Source organism: Haliaeetus leucocephalus, unplaced genomic scaffold, assembly GCF_000737465.1.
Source record: "Haliaeetus leucocephalus isolate CR32 unplaced genomic scaffold, Haliaeetus_leucocephalus-4.0 Scaffold184, whole genome shotgun sequence".
Classification (NCBI taxonomy): domain Eukaryota; kingdom Metazoa; phylum Chordata; class Aves; order Accipitriformes; family Accipitridae; genus Haliaeetus; species Haliaeetus leucocephalus.
This window is the reverse complement of record NW_010972620.1, coordinates 9,765,834-9,781,310: the sequence shown is the minus strand read 5'-3', so window position 1 is coordinate 9,781,310 and position 15,477 is coordinate 9,765,834. Positions and strand designations below refer to the sequence as shown.

The 15,477-nt window shown below is 47.2% G+C and overlaps 1 protein-coding gene across 2 annotated transcripts in view; it reads left to right on the top strand.

Annotated features, from left to right (window-relative positions):
• The window catches only part of SUFU (suppressor of fused homolog (Drosophila)), a 94,445-nt gene that overhangs the window by 72,609 nt on the left and 6,359 nt on the right, over nt 1-15,477 (top strand). Inside the window, exons 10-11 of one of the 2 annotated variants that reach the window (XM_010564815.1) lie at nt 1,172-1,310; nt 14,463-14,531. In XM_010564815.1, coding sequence (XP_010563117.1) covers nt 1,172-1,310; nt 14,463-14,531 — 208 coding nt within the window. Of the gene's footprint in view, nt 1-1,171; nt 1,311-1,626; nt 2,610-14,462; nt 14,532-15,477 lie in introns of those variants that run through there. The other variant, XM_010564816.1, reaches the window with a different exon arrangement.

Sequence of the window (15,477 nt, the reverse complement as noted above, 5' to 3'; positions counted from 1 at the left end):
TTAAGTTGTTAATTCTAGCTTATGGACTCAGACACAAGTGGTTGTGCAAAGCCTGTCTGCAGTCAGTTTATGCATGCAAGTGTGGTTTTTAGACAAATTATGTCACTTACATGACTGAAGGAATAAAACATTGCGTGCACACTCTACACATTGTCTTTTGAAGGTTCAGGCCGTGCATACCACTCTAAGTGACTTTTCTAGGTTTCCACATTTCAGTCAGTACTATTTTTAAAAATACCTGTGGCAAATGTTGTTAACATACAGATGAACTGTGGGGTAGAGACAAATAACTGTAGGTGATTGAGTTACTTTAGCTTAATGGGTTACATGTCTGTAGTATCGGAGTTAGCAGCAGCAGGTGCACACTGGCCTGTGCCTGTTGAGAAACCAATGGGATAGTTAACACAAACGTATTTTATTTTACATCGCAAATGTGTGAACAGATGTGGTCTTGATCAGTTACTATAGCTCAGATGGCCAGCAGTAACTCATCAAGCAACTGTGACTCTGTTAGACATTATATATCTTACCTGAAGTTTTCCCCCTTGCATGTTGGAAGCCATGCACGCGTGTCACACATGCTCTGAGGCTAAATATTAGAGCCATGATTTTCCCTGTGGAAAGCACTGAATGAAAAAAAAGGGAAATGATACCATAGATGGTCATGTATGCATATTTTCTAGGCCTTTGTTCAAGTAATACAGGTTACCTTTGTCAAGCACCAAGGCAATGGATTACTAGGTATTGTCATGGTAATAAGATGGGCCCCACCAATGAGCCTGCTCAGAAATGCATCTTCACATTCCCACATGAAGTGGAGCCTGGATTCTCTTCTGCAGTTTTCATCTCACTGGAAGACTGGCAGTCCCCTGCCTTTACATATATCAGCACCTCATCATGGGGATGGGCATGCAGTGGGATTTAGGTGTATTCTAGTTCTGTAACAAGGCCCTGAGATTAAGGGGGGAGGTAAGGGAGAACTCCCTGCTTTAGAAGGAGGCTTGTGACCTGCTTTGTGGAGCAAATCATCCATATATTCCTGAAAAATTAATAGTTGCTGCCTTCAAAATGGTTTCCCATGCTGATGGCAGAAGCTATAGTGATATATCTTCATCATTCTGTTGAATGCTGCTCACACCCTCTCAATTCACACACATGTTTTATTCCCCAGGGGAAGGCTCTTACATGGACGGCACTTTACATATAAAAGTATTACAGGGGATACAGCAATCACGTTTGTATCAACAGGAGTAGAAGGAGCCTTTGCTACAGAAGAGCACCCCTATGCAGCACATGGACCTTGGTTACAAGTGAGAGCGCTTCCTTCCTTTTTCTCCCCCTTCCTTCTTTACTGTGTCCTAAAAATGATCCTGCTAAAAGCTTACGTGGTTTAAAAGTGTAACAAACCTGTATTTTCTGCTGCAACATCTCTCATAGCTCTTGCGTAATATTGTCAGTAATTATGGACTCAAAAAACAATGGTGAACTGTTACTATTTATATTAATGGAACTCAAATTGATAAGCAGTGGCTGGAAAGTTCACAAATCATCTGTGAATACAGTAGTGTCCATTTCCTGGAGTCAGCAAACACTTTACAGGCTGTATTTACTCTTGATTTCTTCCAGAAAGGAATTTGGGGAGGCAGAGTGGAATGACCTAAACAAGAATGGAGCCAGGGCAGAAGAGCTAGAAAGCTGTGGGACTGTGATCCTACAGAGCCAAGATCTCAGTTTTACATCATCCCTAACAGGAGAGCAGCACAGACAGCACTGCTTCTTACCGTCTTAGCTCTTTCCTATTGATTCTTTGACAAAAACTCATGGTTGCTTGAAGCACCCACACATTTTCCGCACCCAGATTTTTTTCTGTATCACAGATTTTCCTTGGAAATTCCCCATCTGCTTGGTGTTGAGGGTCAGCCTTATGGAGCAGTGATGCACTAATGATATGATGGCATAGTGCTATTCTAACCTTGAATTTCTTTATGGTTATAAACATGTTGTGAAAATAAAAAAGCTTTGAGGAATGTGTTTATGCAGAAAAGCCCATCTCTGAGGCACTATGTGCATGCGGTACGTCTCTGCCTTGCACTGTTACTGTGGCATTCTTGCCTCCCCTTCTGTTTTGAAGGCAGGGTTTTGTTTTAGCATTGCAGTTAACCTTCCAGAGACTTGTTTTCAAGGCATTCCACTACCCATGTTCATACGTCTGGAGGACATCATACCTTGAAATCTGTATGACTTGTAAAGGAGCTGATCTTGGCTAGAATCATCTCATGCATAGGGATTTTCAAAGAGCTTGCATGCTTTGATTGTACTGACTGGAAGTGCAACACTCCTGTAATGATTAACAGCAAAGGGTCAGGTTTAAGGGTGGGTCATTTGCTGTTGGTTCCTGTGCTTGCCAACACACGATACACAGGATCTTGTGACTGTGTTAACTCCAAACATAAGAGTGTTTGTTTGCATTTACATCACATCTCAAAATGTATTAGTGTGTAGAGTAGTCAGGTAACCTCTAAACAGTGAAGAATGGCAATAATCAGGTCACCATTCAGACATGTAACTAATATTAACCCTTATGAACCTGGTTGCTTCCATGCCTGTTACTTTGGTGCTGAAAATTATGGAAGATTTTTGGATTAGGTGGGAGGGAGAGGTGGAGAATTGCTGGCTTCTGAGCAGTAGGGAGAAGCAAGTTCCCTCACTTGTCTCCTACACAAGGTCAACGTATTGGATCTTCTTGTCTGATGTGACCGGCTCTGCTGCTGGCTCCTGCCCCATCCTGTGATAAGAATGAAGGAGGACAGACTGGGTGGGGGAGGAAGGGAGGCTAAAAGCAGCCTGGGACAACAGGAGGAGCACCCGGTTGTGTGAGATACGTGTGGGAGTGTCTGAGGCTCTTGGCTTAATATGTAATGGGAGGCTTGGTCCGTGCTCAGCAGTCCCTTGTGGTGTTGGGAGCAGAGGAGGGAGGTTCATGTGGCTTTGCTTCAGAAGTAAAAGAAGTTGTGGTGCATAATATTTCCAAGGAGGCAAGCTGTATTTGGTTTAGTCCCTTGCAGCCTGGGCTGGCCGAGTTGGCGAGCCCTGCAAAGCTTTCACAGCAAGGCCCAGAGAGGATTTTCCTCCTCCCTCGCTTGGGACCCCAGGCACAGCGATGAGTTCCAAGGAGAGTTGGCGGCTGAAAGCAGATCACTGCAATGCAGGGGCTTGTTGCAAAGACAAGTAAATGGAGGGACCATGGAGAGGAAGAGAGATGGCAGGTATCTCCTCCTGTGGACTTTTTCCCTATCTTGGGGGAGAAATAAAAGCCTGAAAAATCCTGGCCTCAACTCTGCAGCAGCCAGAGACTGACTTCTCTTGAGCCTGAGCTTTGGTGCAGTGAAAGCCCAAACCTGCAGACTAAACACAGTACCTCCTGTTTACTTCTCGTGGGCTGGAGTGGAGTGTATCCAAGGTGAGACAGGCCGGAGAGCTGCTCTATAGCCTATCAGCCCCCACTGCCCAGGCTGAGCAATGAGCTGAGAGTCACTGGGCTCCAGTGGAGGGCTAGCAGATGACAGGAGTTTGGCAGGTCCCAGCACCATTCCTACCAGACAGGTGTCCGTATCAGCACTGCAGCTAGTACTCGGTGGGAGCCATTTTAGCAGTCTCAGCAGAAAAGGCAAGGAGTCATTAGACCACAGAGATTGTACGCCCCATTTCTATCAACAGTCTTTCCAGGCCATGTTCAAGGCATGTTAGTAGGGGAAGCCTGTCCTGCTGCTGCCCATGCTCTGGGGATGATTAGATTATTTCCTTCTCCAGAGCTGTCAAATTGGCACCTTTCCCAAGTACTTGGATTTTTTTTTTTTTCCATTTAAGTAACATTTAATTAGTTCTAAGAAGCTAAATTCTATTAAAGGTCTAAGCATGTCAGGCTGGTTTATTTCTGAACTTCTTCCACTGTGTCATGTATTGTTGAATAGGGAAATTGCTTTGACTCAGAAATGTACAAACATATTCAAGAAGTCCTCCTTGTTAACACTAGACTCCTGTTTATATGCTAGTTACCCTGGCAAAGTCTCTGATGTGTAACACTTGCATTAACATTACACATGATCAAAGGCTTCCGTGGTTCTTTCTTCCACTCCCCCTTCCCCCAGTGCTGTGACAGCAGAGCCCCCACACTGCCTCCTAAGCACCTCTCCTCTCCTTTCCAAGGGGTAGATGTTCCAGATGCACAGAGAAAGGCTGTGCAGGAGGTGTCTGACCACATGTTAGAGGGTTAAGGGTGCTGATCATGCAGACATACTCTGATATTAACTGCCCCACAGTAACATTCGTACTTGTGGTGGAGTGTCCAAGGTTCTTGGTCCAATGTCTGAGCTGTGCTAAGCGTGCAATTCATCACAGATCAACCTTGTTTGTCTCTAAAATCTACCCAAAGCAAGGTGAGGTTGTGCGTGTGTTCTCCCTCGCTCCCTTACTTATGTTCCAGCAGATGATAGAGACGCTCTGTTGAAATGTGTTACTGATCAAGCCCGTCCCAATAAAGTTGCCTGAGCCTTTAATACATATTAATATTATCCTGGGGTAGTTTGTGTCAAAGCCTGTCAGCGTGCATCATCCTTTGGGAATTACCATCATTAAGTCTCCAGTGATGGGAGTCAGGACATGCTTCTGCAAAGCTCCTTTGCTTTTATGTGGAGCTCTCTGCCCGTCTAGCACAAAGCAGACTGTTCTTCCCTCCTACCTTGCTCACCTGGACTGCTTACTCTCCCCAGAGGGGAGAAGGAGGTTGGTTTAACACAACCTTTAGATAATTTCTGCTCCTGCTGCTTTAGGCAGTCATTGTTCTAGGGAAGAAGATGACGCTCAAGTCTTTGATCATGTGCAACGTACATGTTACGCATCAGATATTGCTGCAGACTCTGACACATGAGCCAATACAGTGCAGTAAAAACAAACCTATATTTAAAGAGTCCTCGTTAACTGCAAAATCTAGCATACAATTTAAGAAATATCTCTGCACTTTAGCCTTGCCCCTGTTACACATGTGTATCTCGATACTATATCCAATTGAAGGATCATACATATTTTTTACAAAGCATGCCTGCCTCAGTGCACAAAGGTGCAGCGTGTTTGGAGGATGAACCAGGACTGTGGAGTAAGGTAGACTCTTGCCTATAGGACTTCCACTTCGTTTGTTTGTCAAAATTAGAAGGTGTGTAGTGAATGAGGCAGGTAATTGCAGAAAAATCACAATAGTCTTATGGTGAAGCCTGTTAAATGTTGCCCTGGAGAACTGGATCCTGTTCCTGCCTCTACTACTCTGTTCTTTCTTGATGCTATTCCAGAGTCTTAAGCTAAATGTTCTCATGTGGCAACTGAGTTTGCGTTCTTTGATTTCTGGATGCCCAGCTTGAGACCTGAGGTCTGATCTGTGTTCTGTGTCCTGTGGCAGGAGGAGGCCAGCTGGAATTACTCTGCAGATACCCTTGTGCCCCACAGGGCTGAGTGTGCTGGAAAACAGGGGCCTGCAAGTCTTGAGACAGGCACCCGCAAGAAGTAGACGTTCAGATTCAACTTTCTCTTCACTCATTTTCCCATGTCTGTTGAGGAAAACCTTCTTTCAGTCATCCTGTGAAGATTAATTCAGTGCTTGCCAAGCATTCCAGCTCCACAGATGAACAGCAGAAACAATTTCAGGAAGAGATTAGAGTTTGTTCTTGCAGGTCAGGAGAGAGAAGGGATCTCTCTGGGGTAGGGGGTCAGTCTGGGAGTCAAAGACCCATGTTCAGCTCCCTGCTCTTGCAGATTTTCTCCATGACTTTGTTAAGTCTCTTAGCTTCTTTTAGCCTCCCTCCCCCATCTGCTGCACGGAGAGGAACGCTTCTCTGCCTTGCAGAAATGTAAGGCTGAGCACGTCAGAGGCTGTGAGAGTGGTAAGGACAGTAAGATTAGGTACTTCCAGTGTAATCCATGCTGGCAGTAGTTGGATGGAGCGTACTAAATAAAGGGGAAGAGAGTAGGAGGGAACAGGGAAGCAACTTGAATGATAATGAAAAGAAATGATGACTAATGCTGCATTCAGTGAGCAGAACCATCCTGAGGACTGAGCAGGGCAGAGGTCTTGTGGGAGAAAAACTGCAGGCGATCCTGTGATTACAGATTTATTTTGTGAGGCAGACGTATGCTGGGGCCAAATTAGCATGGTGCAGACAATCTCTGTGCAGCCATTTCCAAAGTTTTGTATGCCCAATGTCACTGGTCTCTGAGTGTACAGGGTTTTTTTCCAGGTAATTTACTCTGTTTCAGGACGAATCCTGTTAGGCAGATGGAGGCTATGGTTCATTTGCAGTTGGCACCCTCTGATTCTCAGCACAAGGTCTGTGTCTCCACGTGAGCTGACGAGCTCACAGCAGCGGTGGGGTATTATCCTCTGGCACCAGCCACTGCTGGAGGATGCTCTTTCCTCGCCACCCATGCCAGCAGGTTCACAACATCCAGCAGACAGCATTGTGGATGCTGAGGCTGTGGAATGGGGTTCTCCTCCAACCTCCCTGCCCTTTGTGTCACCTCCAGCTTTGGCCTCTGATCTGCCCTCCATCCTGTTTTTCTGTGTCTCTGTCTTTCCCTCATCCTGGCCCGTCGCTGCTTTCTTCTCCTCCCCTTCATTCAAGTTGGCAAATTCCTTCTCCTCCTCCACAAGTCCTGACTTCCAGCAGAAATGCTGAGAGCACTGGAGAGTTTCCCTGCCTTTAGTCCTGATGTGCCTGGTGCCATAGCAATCCCTTGCCACTCAGAAGAATGATCAGAGGGAAAACTACTCCTTAGCTACCTCTGCCCTGTGTTTGGGGCAGAGCTGCCTTGGGCTGGGACATGCTCAATGAAGAAGGGCTCTTCAGTATATTTTTCTGCCTTTCTCTGAAAGGCTGTGGACAAACAGTGACTTTCAAAGGCTTCTGACTTGGCAAAGCATTTTCACAATCAGGAGAAAGACTTTCCCTTGACCTCCAGACCACTTTTTTGCTAATCTTTGTCACCCTCCTCGTAAGGGGTATCTCATGGTTTGCAACAAAATGATTATATGCATTTGTTAGTACTGTCAGAAAATACTTTTTCCAAAATACCTCTCTGAGATAACTTGATTCCTTTTCCCCTAAAAACCTTTAAAAAAAAAAATCAAAACCAAGGCATCCAGCATGGAAAAATAAGTTGAGGCTTAGGACAGCAAGGTCAAACTTCTTGTAGAAAATGTTAAATGCGCCTGTAGGCAGGATAGGTACATGGAGGCTGTGGGAAGCATCCAGCATTCAGGAGCTATCAACATGTGCTATCTATGCTGGCAGTCGGGGGCGAGGGGGGGGAGGTTTACTGTGAGCAGGGTCATGGGGAATGATCCATTCTTTTGGTTTGGCAACCTAAGTGAAAAATCTGGGAAAGAAGATCAGACTGAGCCCAGTCTTTAAATATTTTCAGTTTTTCTTGCTGAAACAAAAGCCTTAAAGAGACCAAAAACTGAAAGAAAAAAATCTTTTGTGTTGAATGAAACCAGAAATAGAAGATTTTCTTCAATAAAAACAGGGAAAAAAAATTCTAGTTTTGCAGAATGGAGCTGGAGTTGTTAGAAGTTTTGCCTTCTCTAATCAATATTTGAGGGATAAAACATTCACGTAGGATATGAGAAACTCATATTTTATTCCATTCCTTTTATTTGAACCCCTATTTCTACTTCTTGGCTTTAAGGGCACCACAACTATAGGGTATTTTGATTCTTTCTCAGCTCATCCAATTGGAGTTGTTCCACATCATATAAAACACTGAATTAGTCACAGAGACAGAGAGTACAAGAGAATGACTCTGTTCCGGTAGAGTTAGGACATTCCCCTGGAAATGAGCACATCTGGTTCTTCTCTCTGCTATACCACATGTTAAATCATTTATGCACATTGGCATAATGGCAGCAGAGCTTCAAAGCAACATTTGAAAGAGCTAGTCTGATGCTTGAGATGCTCGCTTGTAAGTCACAGCTATGGGTAGAGTCCTCTCTTGAAGAGATAGGGATTGACTTTTGGTCTCCCCAAACTTGAATAGGTGTGTTATGTCTAGCATGGTGAGTTTAAGGACAACACCCACAAACTGGTTTAAGTCGTGTACAACTACAACCTGCTTTTCTCCAAAGCAGTTTTATGCATCTACCCCAAGAAAAACTTTTTCAGAATCCTTTGGGTGGCTTCCCCCAAATTCTTGAGCAGGTCTAGGAAATCTAAGCTAACACTTTTCCAGTAAGTTCATTGTCTTCCCCAAACACTCCCCAAAGCCTCACTGCATTATCCCTTTGTGTTCTTCCTTACTGCTGAAGGAGACACTGGGAGAAACTTAAATTAGGGTAGAAATGTCCCGTTAGGTCATCATGATCCTCCCTGTATCAACTCTCCTGCAGTATGTTTTCTAGTACTTTGTCCAGGCTAGTTTTGGATGAGTCAAGTTCTTTCATCCTTCTTAAGCCGACCGACTATCCTGCCACCTAATGCCCCTCCCTTGCTACTCAAACTACATTTTGGCTACTTTGTGTAGGTTTTCTTCCACCTACTTGGAGCATTCCCTGAAGTGCCTGTCCTTCCTTTGCTTTTTCACTCTGAAAGAATTAGTATTGCCTCTTGTCTTGGCTCCCTTGTCAGCCCTCTCCCCAGCTGAGCCAAACTTTATGTATTCACTCAAAGCAGCCCTGTCTGCAAGATGGATCTCGTCAGGCTAAGCTCTGAGGAGCCCAGGTTCCCTGGATCAGCCTTGTAGTTGGGAATGTCACAGAGAGCTCCCACAAGGTCAAAATCTTTCAGCGTCATCATATGCTTCCTCTTCTGGGATTGTAACATTACGGTGTGAAGCAATAGGGTCCCTCAGGCATCTGTGAGTGGATGTTTTTCCTTTACAAGGAGGGTTGTGAATCTCCTGGAAGAGCAACAGTGGAATTTCCCATCAAAGGTGTTTGTTGTAATACTAGTACCTTTGAGGCTGTAATGAGAGCTGTGGTGGATTCAGGCAGCAAGGTGGCCTCTTCAGACAGTGTCAGGGCTGGGCGTGATGCAGAAAGATGCAGTGACAAGGCCTTTGCCCTGAACCACTTGCAGTCAAAGCAAAGCAGTGCAAAGAAGGCCAAGCCAAGAGGAGAGCAGAGAGACGGGCTGGGGGGTGCTTGTGGCACAAAGCATGATTCATCAGGGGGTTTTATTGTTAGTGTTTAATTGCAGTGGGAAATGCCGATGCACTTTAACTTCACTTTTTGCTGTGCTGTCGACACGAATGAAGCTGAAACATTTTTAGAGAAAGGAGCTCCTAAAAGCTGCTGGATATTTGCAGATGTAACAGATGACATGTGGCTTAGGGTACAACTGCTCCACCCATTCCAAGGCATAGCACCTGGGTGGATGAACAGTTTCTTAGAAGGGTTGGTATGGTTTACATAGGGGTTTATTGCAATGTGTCCCCACCTTCTCTGGCTGAGCCATACAAGCCAGCTCTGTACTAAGTCCAGAACTAATAAAACATGGTTTCCTTTCTTTGACAAACCTGCTAGAAAAGCAAGTGGCAGTGTCTAATGCAAACAAAGCACTAGGGCAAAGTGTGGGATTGTTTGGTTTGTTTCTAGGTAGGCAAGAAAATTGGGTATTATCAGTAAAAACACCCCTGCTTAGTTGTCCCTGGGCCAATCGCTTGTGTCTTGCCCTGGATAAAGCATGTTTCCTGAAGTTGGACAGAGCTGCAGCTCAGTTCCTAGCTCAGCTTCTGAGGGTCTTCCTTGATCAAAGACTTGCCAGCTGTGCCAGGCTTTCAACATCGGTGTGACCTCTGGCCCCAGCCAGCCTTTCCTGAGCTGAGAATTTTAAGCCCTCATGCTAGGGTTGAACCCTATACTGAGAGATGGGGTGTTAATTGTGAGGTGGTACCTATATGCTGCCTATAAAGTCTTACTAAAGTTTTACTAAGCACCGTTTGCTTTCAAAGTCAGCCGAACTCGTCTGGAGCCCCATGACCTTGTGTACCTTTTTAGATCTCGCCTGTTTTCATACAGTTGCAGCCGCGCACCTGTAACAAGTCGCGATACAGGTTTCTCAACTATCTGCAGGTATGAAAGCTTCAATACAAGCGCCTTCAGTTGACCCGTAGGTAAGCCCTGGAGGTAAGAAGTAGGTTTCAGCAAGCTCAGGTGAGACTTGCCACGAGAGGGAGACATCATGCACACAGCCCATGTGTTCCCTGAATACATCCACCTAAGACAGCCTAGCCTGGTATTTTGTAACATGTCTGGACACATGCAGCTGTTAGTGAAGCAATGATGCCTTCGGACCTCAGTTGTGTGGTAGGTACCTGTGATAGAAAACAGGGACTTATCTTTTAGCTAGTCATCATCTTCCAAGCATCTGCAGCATGACTAACAGCTGCAAAGCACACAGAAAATGGAATCTAGATGTGCTAGCAATGGGATAGCACATGTCCAGGCCTCTCTGGGTCAGGTCAGGGAGATCCTGGTGCGAGCAGGACCATGCAGCACCGAATGAGATTTTTCAGATACCCACAGCTGGCTGGTGAGGCCGTTCCCTGTTCATACTGCAAACAGCCATTACAAAGGCTGAACTACACCCTGTAACCAGCTTCGGCAGGCTGGGCTGGCGGGAATGTTTGCACAGAGCTGTGAAAACACAGCACTGTGAGCACCCAGCTGCTGTGGCACCCGGGATGCCTGCCGCCGCTCGGGAGAGCTCCTTTGCTTCCTCAGCACCGGCCAAGAGATTTCATGGGAGAAAAGGCCTGTTCAGTGCACATGGGATGGCTTCATTTGCCCTCCAGAGTGCGTCAGCTTTTCCCATGGCTGCAGCACAACGGCGGGGCTCTGTTTTCCTTTGGGAAGGGAAAAAGCTGCTTCATCATTGTGATCTCTGTGCAGTGTCCTGTTGATAAGATCAGTTAACAGCATCGGAGGAAAACTCTAGATTCAGGTCTGAAATATAAAGTGAACGGGGCCTATTTGTTTAATTTGAGCTTCTAAGGTTTAAATCCCAGAGGAAATTAAATTAGGTGCCTAGAGCAATGGCAGTCTGTCATGTTTATTTGCTGGGAATGTCACCTTTAATATCATGCACATATAACGTGTGTGTGTTAATGTAATGGGATATCATACTGTGCAGGAGCAGGCATGCTACAAGAACTGGAAACCTGAAATATTGTGAGTGAGGGAAGCTGAGATGGGATTGGATTTATTCTCATCCTTCTCCATAGGAGCAAAGACTCACTCACCAGCATGAAGGTGGTTTTGCTGATTGCAGGTGGGGATGGCAGCCTGATCTATGAGCACAGGCCTTAATGCTCTTGGGCCATTTTGATTGGGCTGCTTCTAAGAGGAGAAATCTTGTCTAGACGTGAATCCAGGATGACAATACTTCTTGCTTCAAAGCCCTTTTCAGCAGTTGGTGTGCTGCGGACACATGCCTTCCCCCTGCATCCCCAGGAGAGCTCAAGAGTGCTGGTTTCCTGTGCCAAGGGACATGGCTGCTTGTACATTTGGTTACACCCGTGCTTCGGAGGCTCCCTTCTTCTCCAGGAAGGAGAGCAGGTCTCCCCAGCAATGTGGGGTAGTAGGGTTTGGGGTGGTTTTTTTCTGGCGTGGGCTGTTAAGGACAGTCTCTTGAGTTGACACACTGTGTGAATGTCACTGCAGCAGTTTGTCATTGCAGCCTGTGACGCCTGCCCTCCACCAAAGTTAACTGTCTATGCAGGGCTTGCAGAACAGCACTGCGATCTTTTCTCAGCACGCTGCATAGAGCAGGCTGCCATTGCTTTGATCCCACAAACACGGTCCATGAGACAGTCGAGCTGTGAACTCCTGTCCCACTCCACTTGTCAGATCCTTCAGGGAGCCAGTTCAGCTCACTACATCAGTGGAATTCGATTTTTTTTCAGCTGGATTACCAAAATTCACTGAGAGGGGGCAGTGAGCTGCAGATGGGCGCAGCCGTCTCAGGAGGTTACACCCCAGGTCACTGCTAGCCACAGTGTTCCACGTAGGTTTGTCCCTACTCTTGGAGTCTGTGGCTTAGCCGGGACCTGACCTGTCCCTCGCCCTTCACTCTTTCCACCCTTTGCTGTTTACCTCTACATACCCTGTCTTGTTTTCCTCCAGCCTCAGAGCAGCTGGCTGCCTCACACACGTGGTTCCCATTTCTCTCCTGCCTCTGGCACCTTGGGAGCGCCCAGGGGTCTTCCTGCTGCGCTTGTCTTCTAGTCCCCCTGCCAAAGCTGCAGCTCCTCATTCCTGCTCTCTCACCCATCCCAACCTCTGGCATTTTTGCTCATCCGTGGATGGCTGAATATTCATTTCCTCCTTGCCTGATTGCTGTGAATACCAATTCCTCCTCCTTTTTCCGGCTGTTCTGTAGATTTTGATGTCTGCCAAATTGTTTTCATTCCCTCACCCCAATGCAGGCTGCACCTCCGCAGAAACCGATCTGCTCCATGCAGAGCCCCAGCTCCCCACCCAGCTCTTCCTTCTGAGCTGAGCGATCGGGTTGCCCTCCTGCCTCCGACACAGACAGACAGCTTCCTCCTGCAAACAGTCAACAAACAAGTGTCTCCAGTTCAACAGGCAGCATAGTTACAGGCTCCTGCAAGGAGACTGCAGTAGTTTGCGGTGGTACTGCGTGTTTCAGTGCAATGTTTCTCAGCTTGCCAGTCTGCAGATTGGTGCCAGGTTGCAGAGTCCTGTCCAAAGCAGCAAGCTCCTAGCTGAAGCAGGGTTTTTTCAGGCTCAAGGTATGATCAGAAAGGCCTGATGGAGGTGCCTGCATTCATGCTGAGCAGCTCGGTCATAAACCTGGAGTCTTCTGGAGAGGGAGGTTGCAGTTCCCTCATCTCCTGGGAAATCTGTGTGCAATGGCAGAAGGGTGGCAAGGTTGAAGGGGAGAGAACTGTAGACACGTGGTAGCTCTCGGATCTGGATTTGGTGTTTTCAGTTCTCTTCTCTTGCCAACCAAAGGAAGAAAGGGAGACCAGAGTCTTCCCTTTCTCTTTCTGTCCAATACCCCTGCTTGTGTGTTAACAAAATGGAACCCAGAGGCTTCCACTTGCCAAATAGCCCATGGCATCCTGGCGGTCACTCGCTCCCCACTGATGTTACTGGCACCAAGAAGCTGGTGGGCATGGGAGGTGGCTTCCTGCACAGAGGTGGGACAGGCTGGGGGCTCCTCTTCCAGATGTGAGTTGGAGGGGACAGCGGAGAGCAGTGGGGCTGGGCACTTAGCTCCATCAGTGTTTGGTGCTGCAGCGGTCCCTTTTCTGGGAGGGAGCACAGATCTCATGGCTGGGGAGAACAGGGAAAGGGGAGGCTGAGAAAGGGGGCATGGGTATGGTGTTTGCTTCAGGATGGAAAGCAATGGCAGAGACAGAGGAAAGGGTGGAGCAAAGGAAGGAAAGGAGGAGCAGAGGGGAAGAAACAAACCTGTAGGCTGAAATGGTAATAATCTGCTGGATACTGCTGCACCCTAACTCCCAGGAATGCTGCTCCAAGGCCCTGTCACCATGTGGGGATGTTTGCCTGGTCCCGCACTGCCATCTCTGCTCCTGTGCCAAGCCAGCTGGCCTGCCTGGAGCTCTGGCCTTTACGGCTGTTGTGAAGAGAGGCAGGACACGTTTGCTTTTGGCTATCATGTGCTTTTTTAAAGAGGGTGGGAGTTCCTCCCCTTGAATTCCTGGGGCTGGTTTGCCCCCCGGTGTCTCTGGTTTTTGTGACTTGGGGGGCTCTGCAGAGCCAGGGTTGTGGCCCTTAGCTGGGAATTTTGACCTGTTGGCAGCTGTTTTCCTGGGCTACGTTGTGCTTGCCAGCCTGGCCTTGAGATGAGCCAAAAGATTTCCCAGCACAGTCACGTGGGATGGGCATATACGATACAATGTGGAGGTGCCTAGCGCGGGCACCTCTGGGAGTACCTCCCGTACCCAGCATCTGGTTCATCTGAACAATGTGCTGCACTTGGGTCAGAGCCCTCCCCGTGCCCAGAACACCAGCTCTGTACGGGTCTCGGGCTCTCCCTGCGCTGCTGTTTCCTGATTAAACTGTGAGTTTAACTTCAATGGATCAGATCAAAGCGAGTGTCTCCCACTGTCTCTCCAACAGTTGTTATCTTGATCCCTTTTCCTCCTTCCCCACTCTGTCTGCCTAAAGCTGAGCCTCTAATTTTAGACTGAGGAAGATAATTGAGGGTCAAAAAAGATTGCTATATAATTTTAACTTTTTTTTTTTCAGTGGTTGGGGTAGGAGGCAAAGTTAGGAGCTCCTTGCCCTCAAACCTTTGTATTGAGGGAAAGAAGGACATAGGGGAAGGAGTGAGCTGGTACAGTCTGCTCTCTGCAGAAGTTGTTCTGTTTCTTTGCAGTTAGCTAAAACTATGAGTGTAAAGGCATAAACTACTGTATTTCCTTTGCAGATCCTATTGACCGAAGAGTTCGTAGAGAGAATGCTGGAAGATTTAGAAGATCTGAATTCTCCAGAGGAAGTAAGGCTGCGTCATTCCCATATCTCCCATGTACTGTCCCAGAGACCTCAGCCCGTCCTGCAGCTTGCCTTTGATCCTCCCCTCAGCTCACAGGCTGCAGCCCTGCCCCATAGACTTGAGGCCTTGCTAAACCTTCACATCTGCTGTGAACTAAGGCATTGAGAGAAGGGATTGCAAGAAATACAAGGCAGGGATGGGTATTAAGGGACTCTCTGCGTTTCCTTTCTGCTGGCATCTTTCCTAACGTGGTATCTGAGTGCCCTGAATCAAAGCAGTGCAGCCCCTGGGCCAGGGGCTCCAGGGTCCTTGATGCCGTGCATAGAGTCCTCAGCAGCATCTCTAGGCACATCACCTTCCCCACTTTCAGAAAGGGTGAAAGCGGTAGCAGCACATTTACTGCTGAACAATCTGTTGTAGGGGGCCTCCTTTTTTGAGTTTGGGGAGCAGGCGGGGGCTTTTTCACATCTGCTACTTGGCCTTTACCTGCTGCCCCTGCACAGCGTGCAGAGGACCATCACCAGCTTGGAAGCGTTATAGCAGCAGCCAAGGGAGCTTTATAAAGCTTTGCTGTGCGGTACTAAACTTCCCCCTGCCATGTGATCTCTTCCTGGGGAACATTTAACACCCTGTCTCCCATGCATGCCATATAAATATTCTGCTTGACTTCAAAGAGCAGTGGCAGAAGTGACATGTAATATTTTTAATCCCATTTTTTACAGCTCCCTGCAGATTCTAAAGAAACTTTCCTTGGCTTGTAGAGCAGCCCTCCCATCCCTTGCCCTGCTCCCCTCCCCCCAGGAAAATCTCAGGGCTCTAATTGTTTAATCCAGAGTTGATTTAATGCCAGGGTGTTCTTCACTGTGTGAGTGAGGGGAGCACACTGTTGGCTGTGCAGTGACTTTCAGGCCAGCTTTTATCCAGTTAAACCTAATCCAAAGCTCATTTT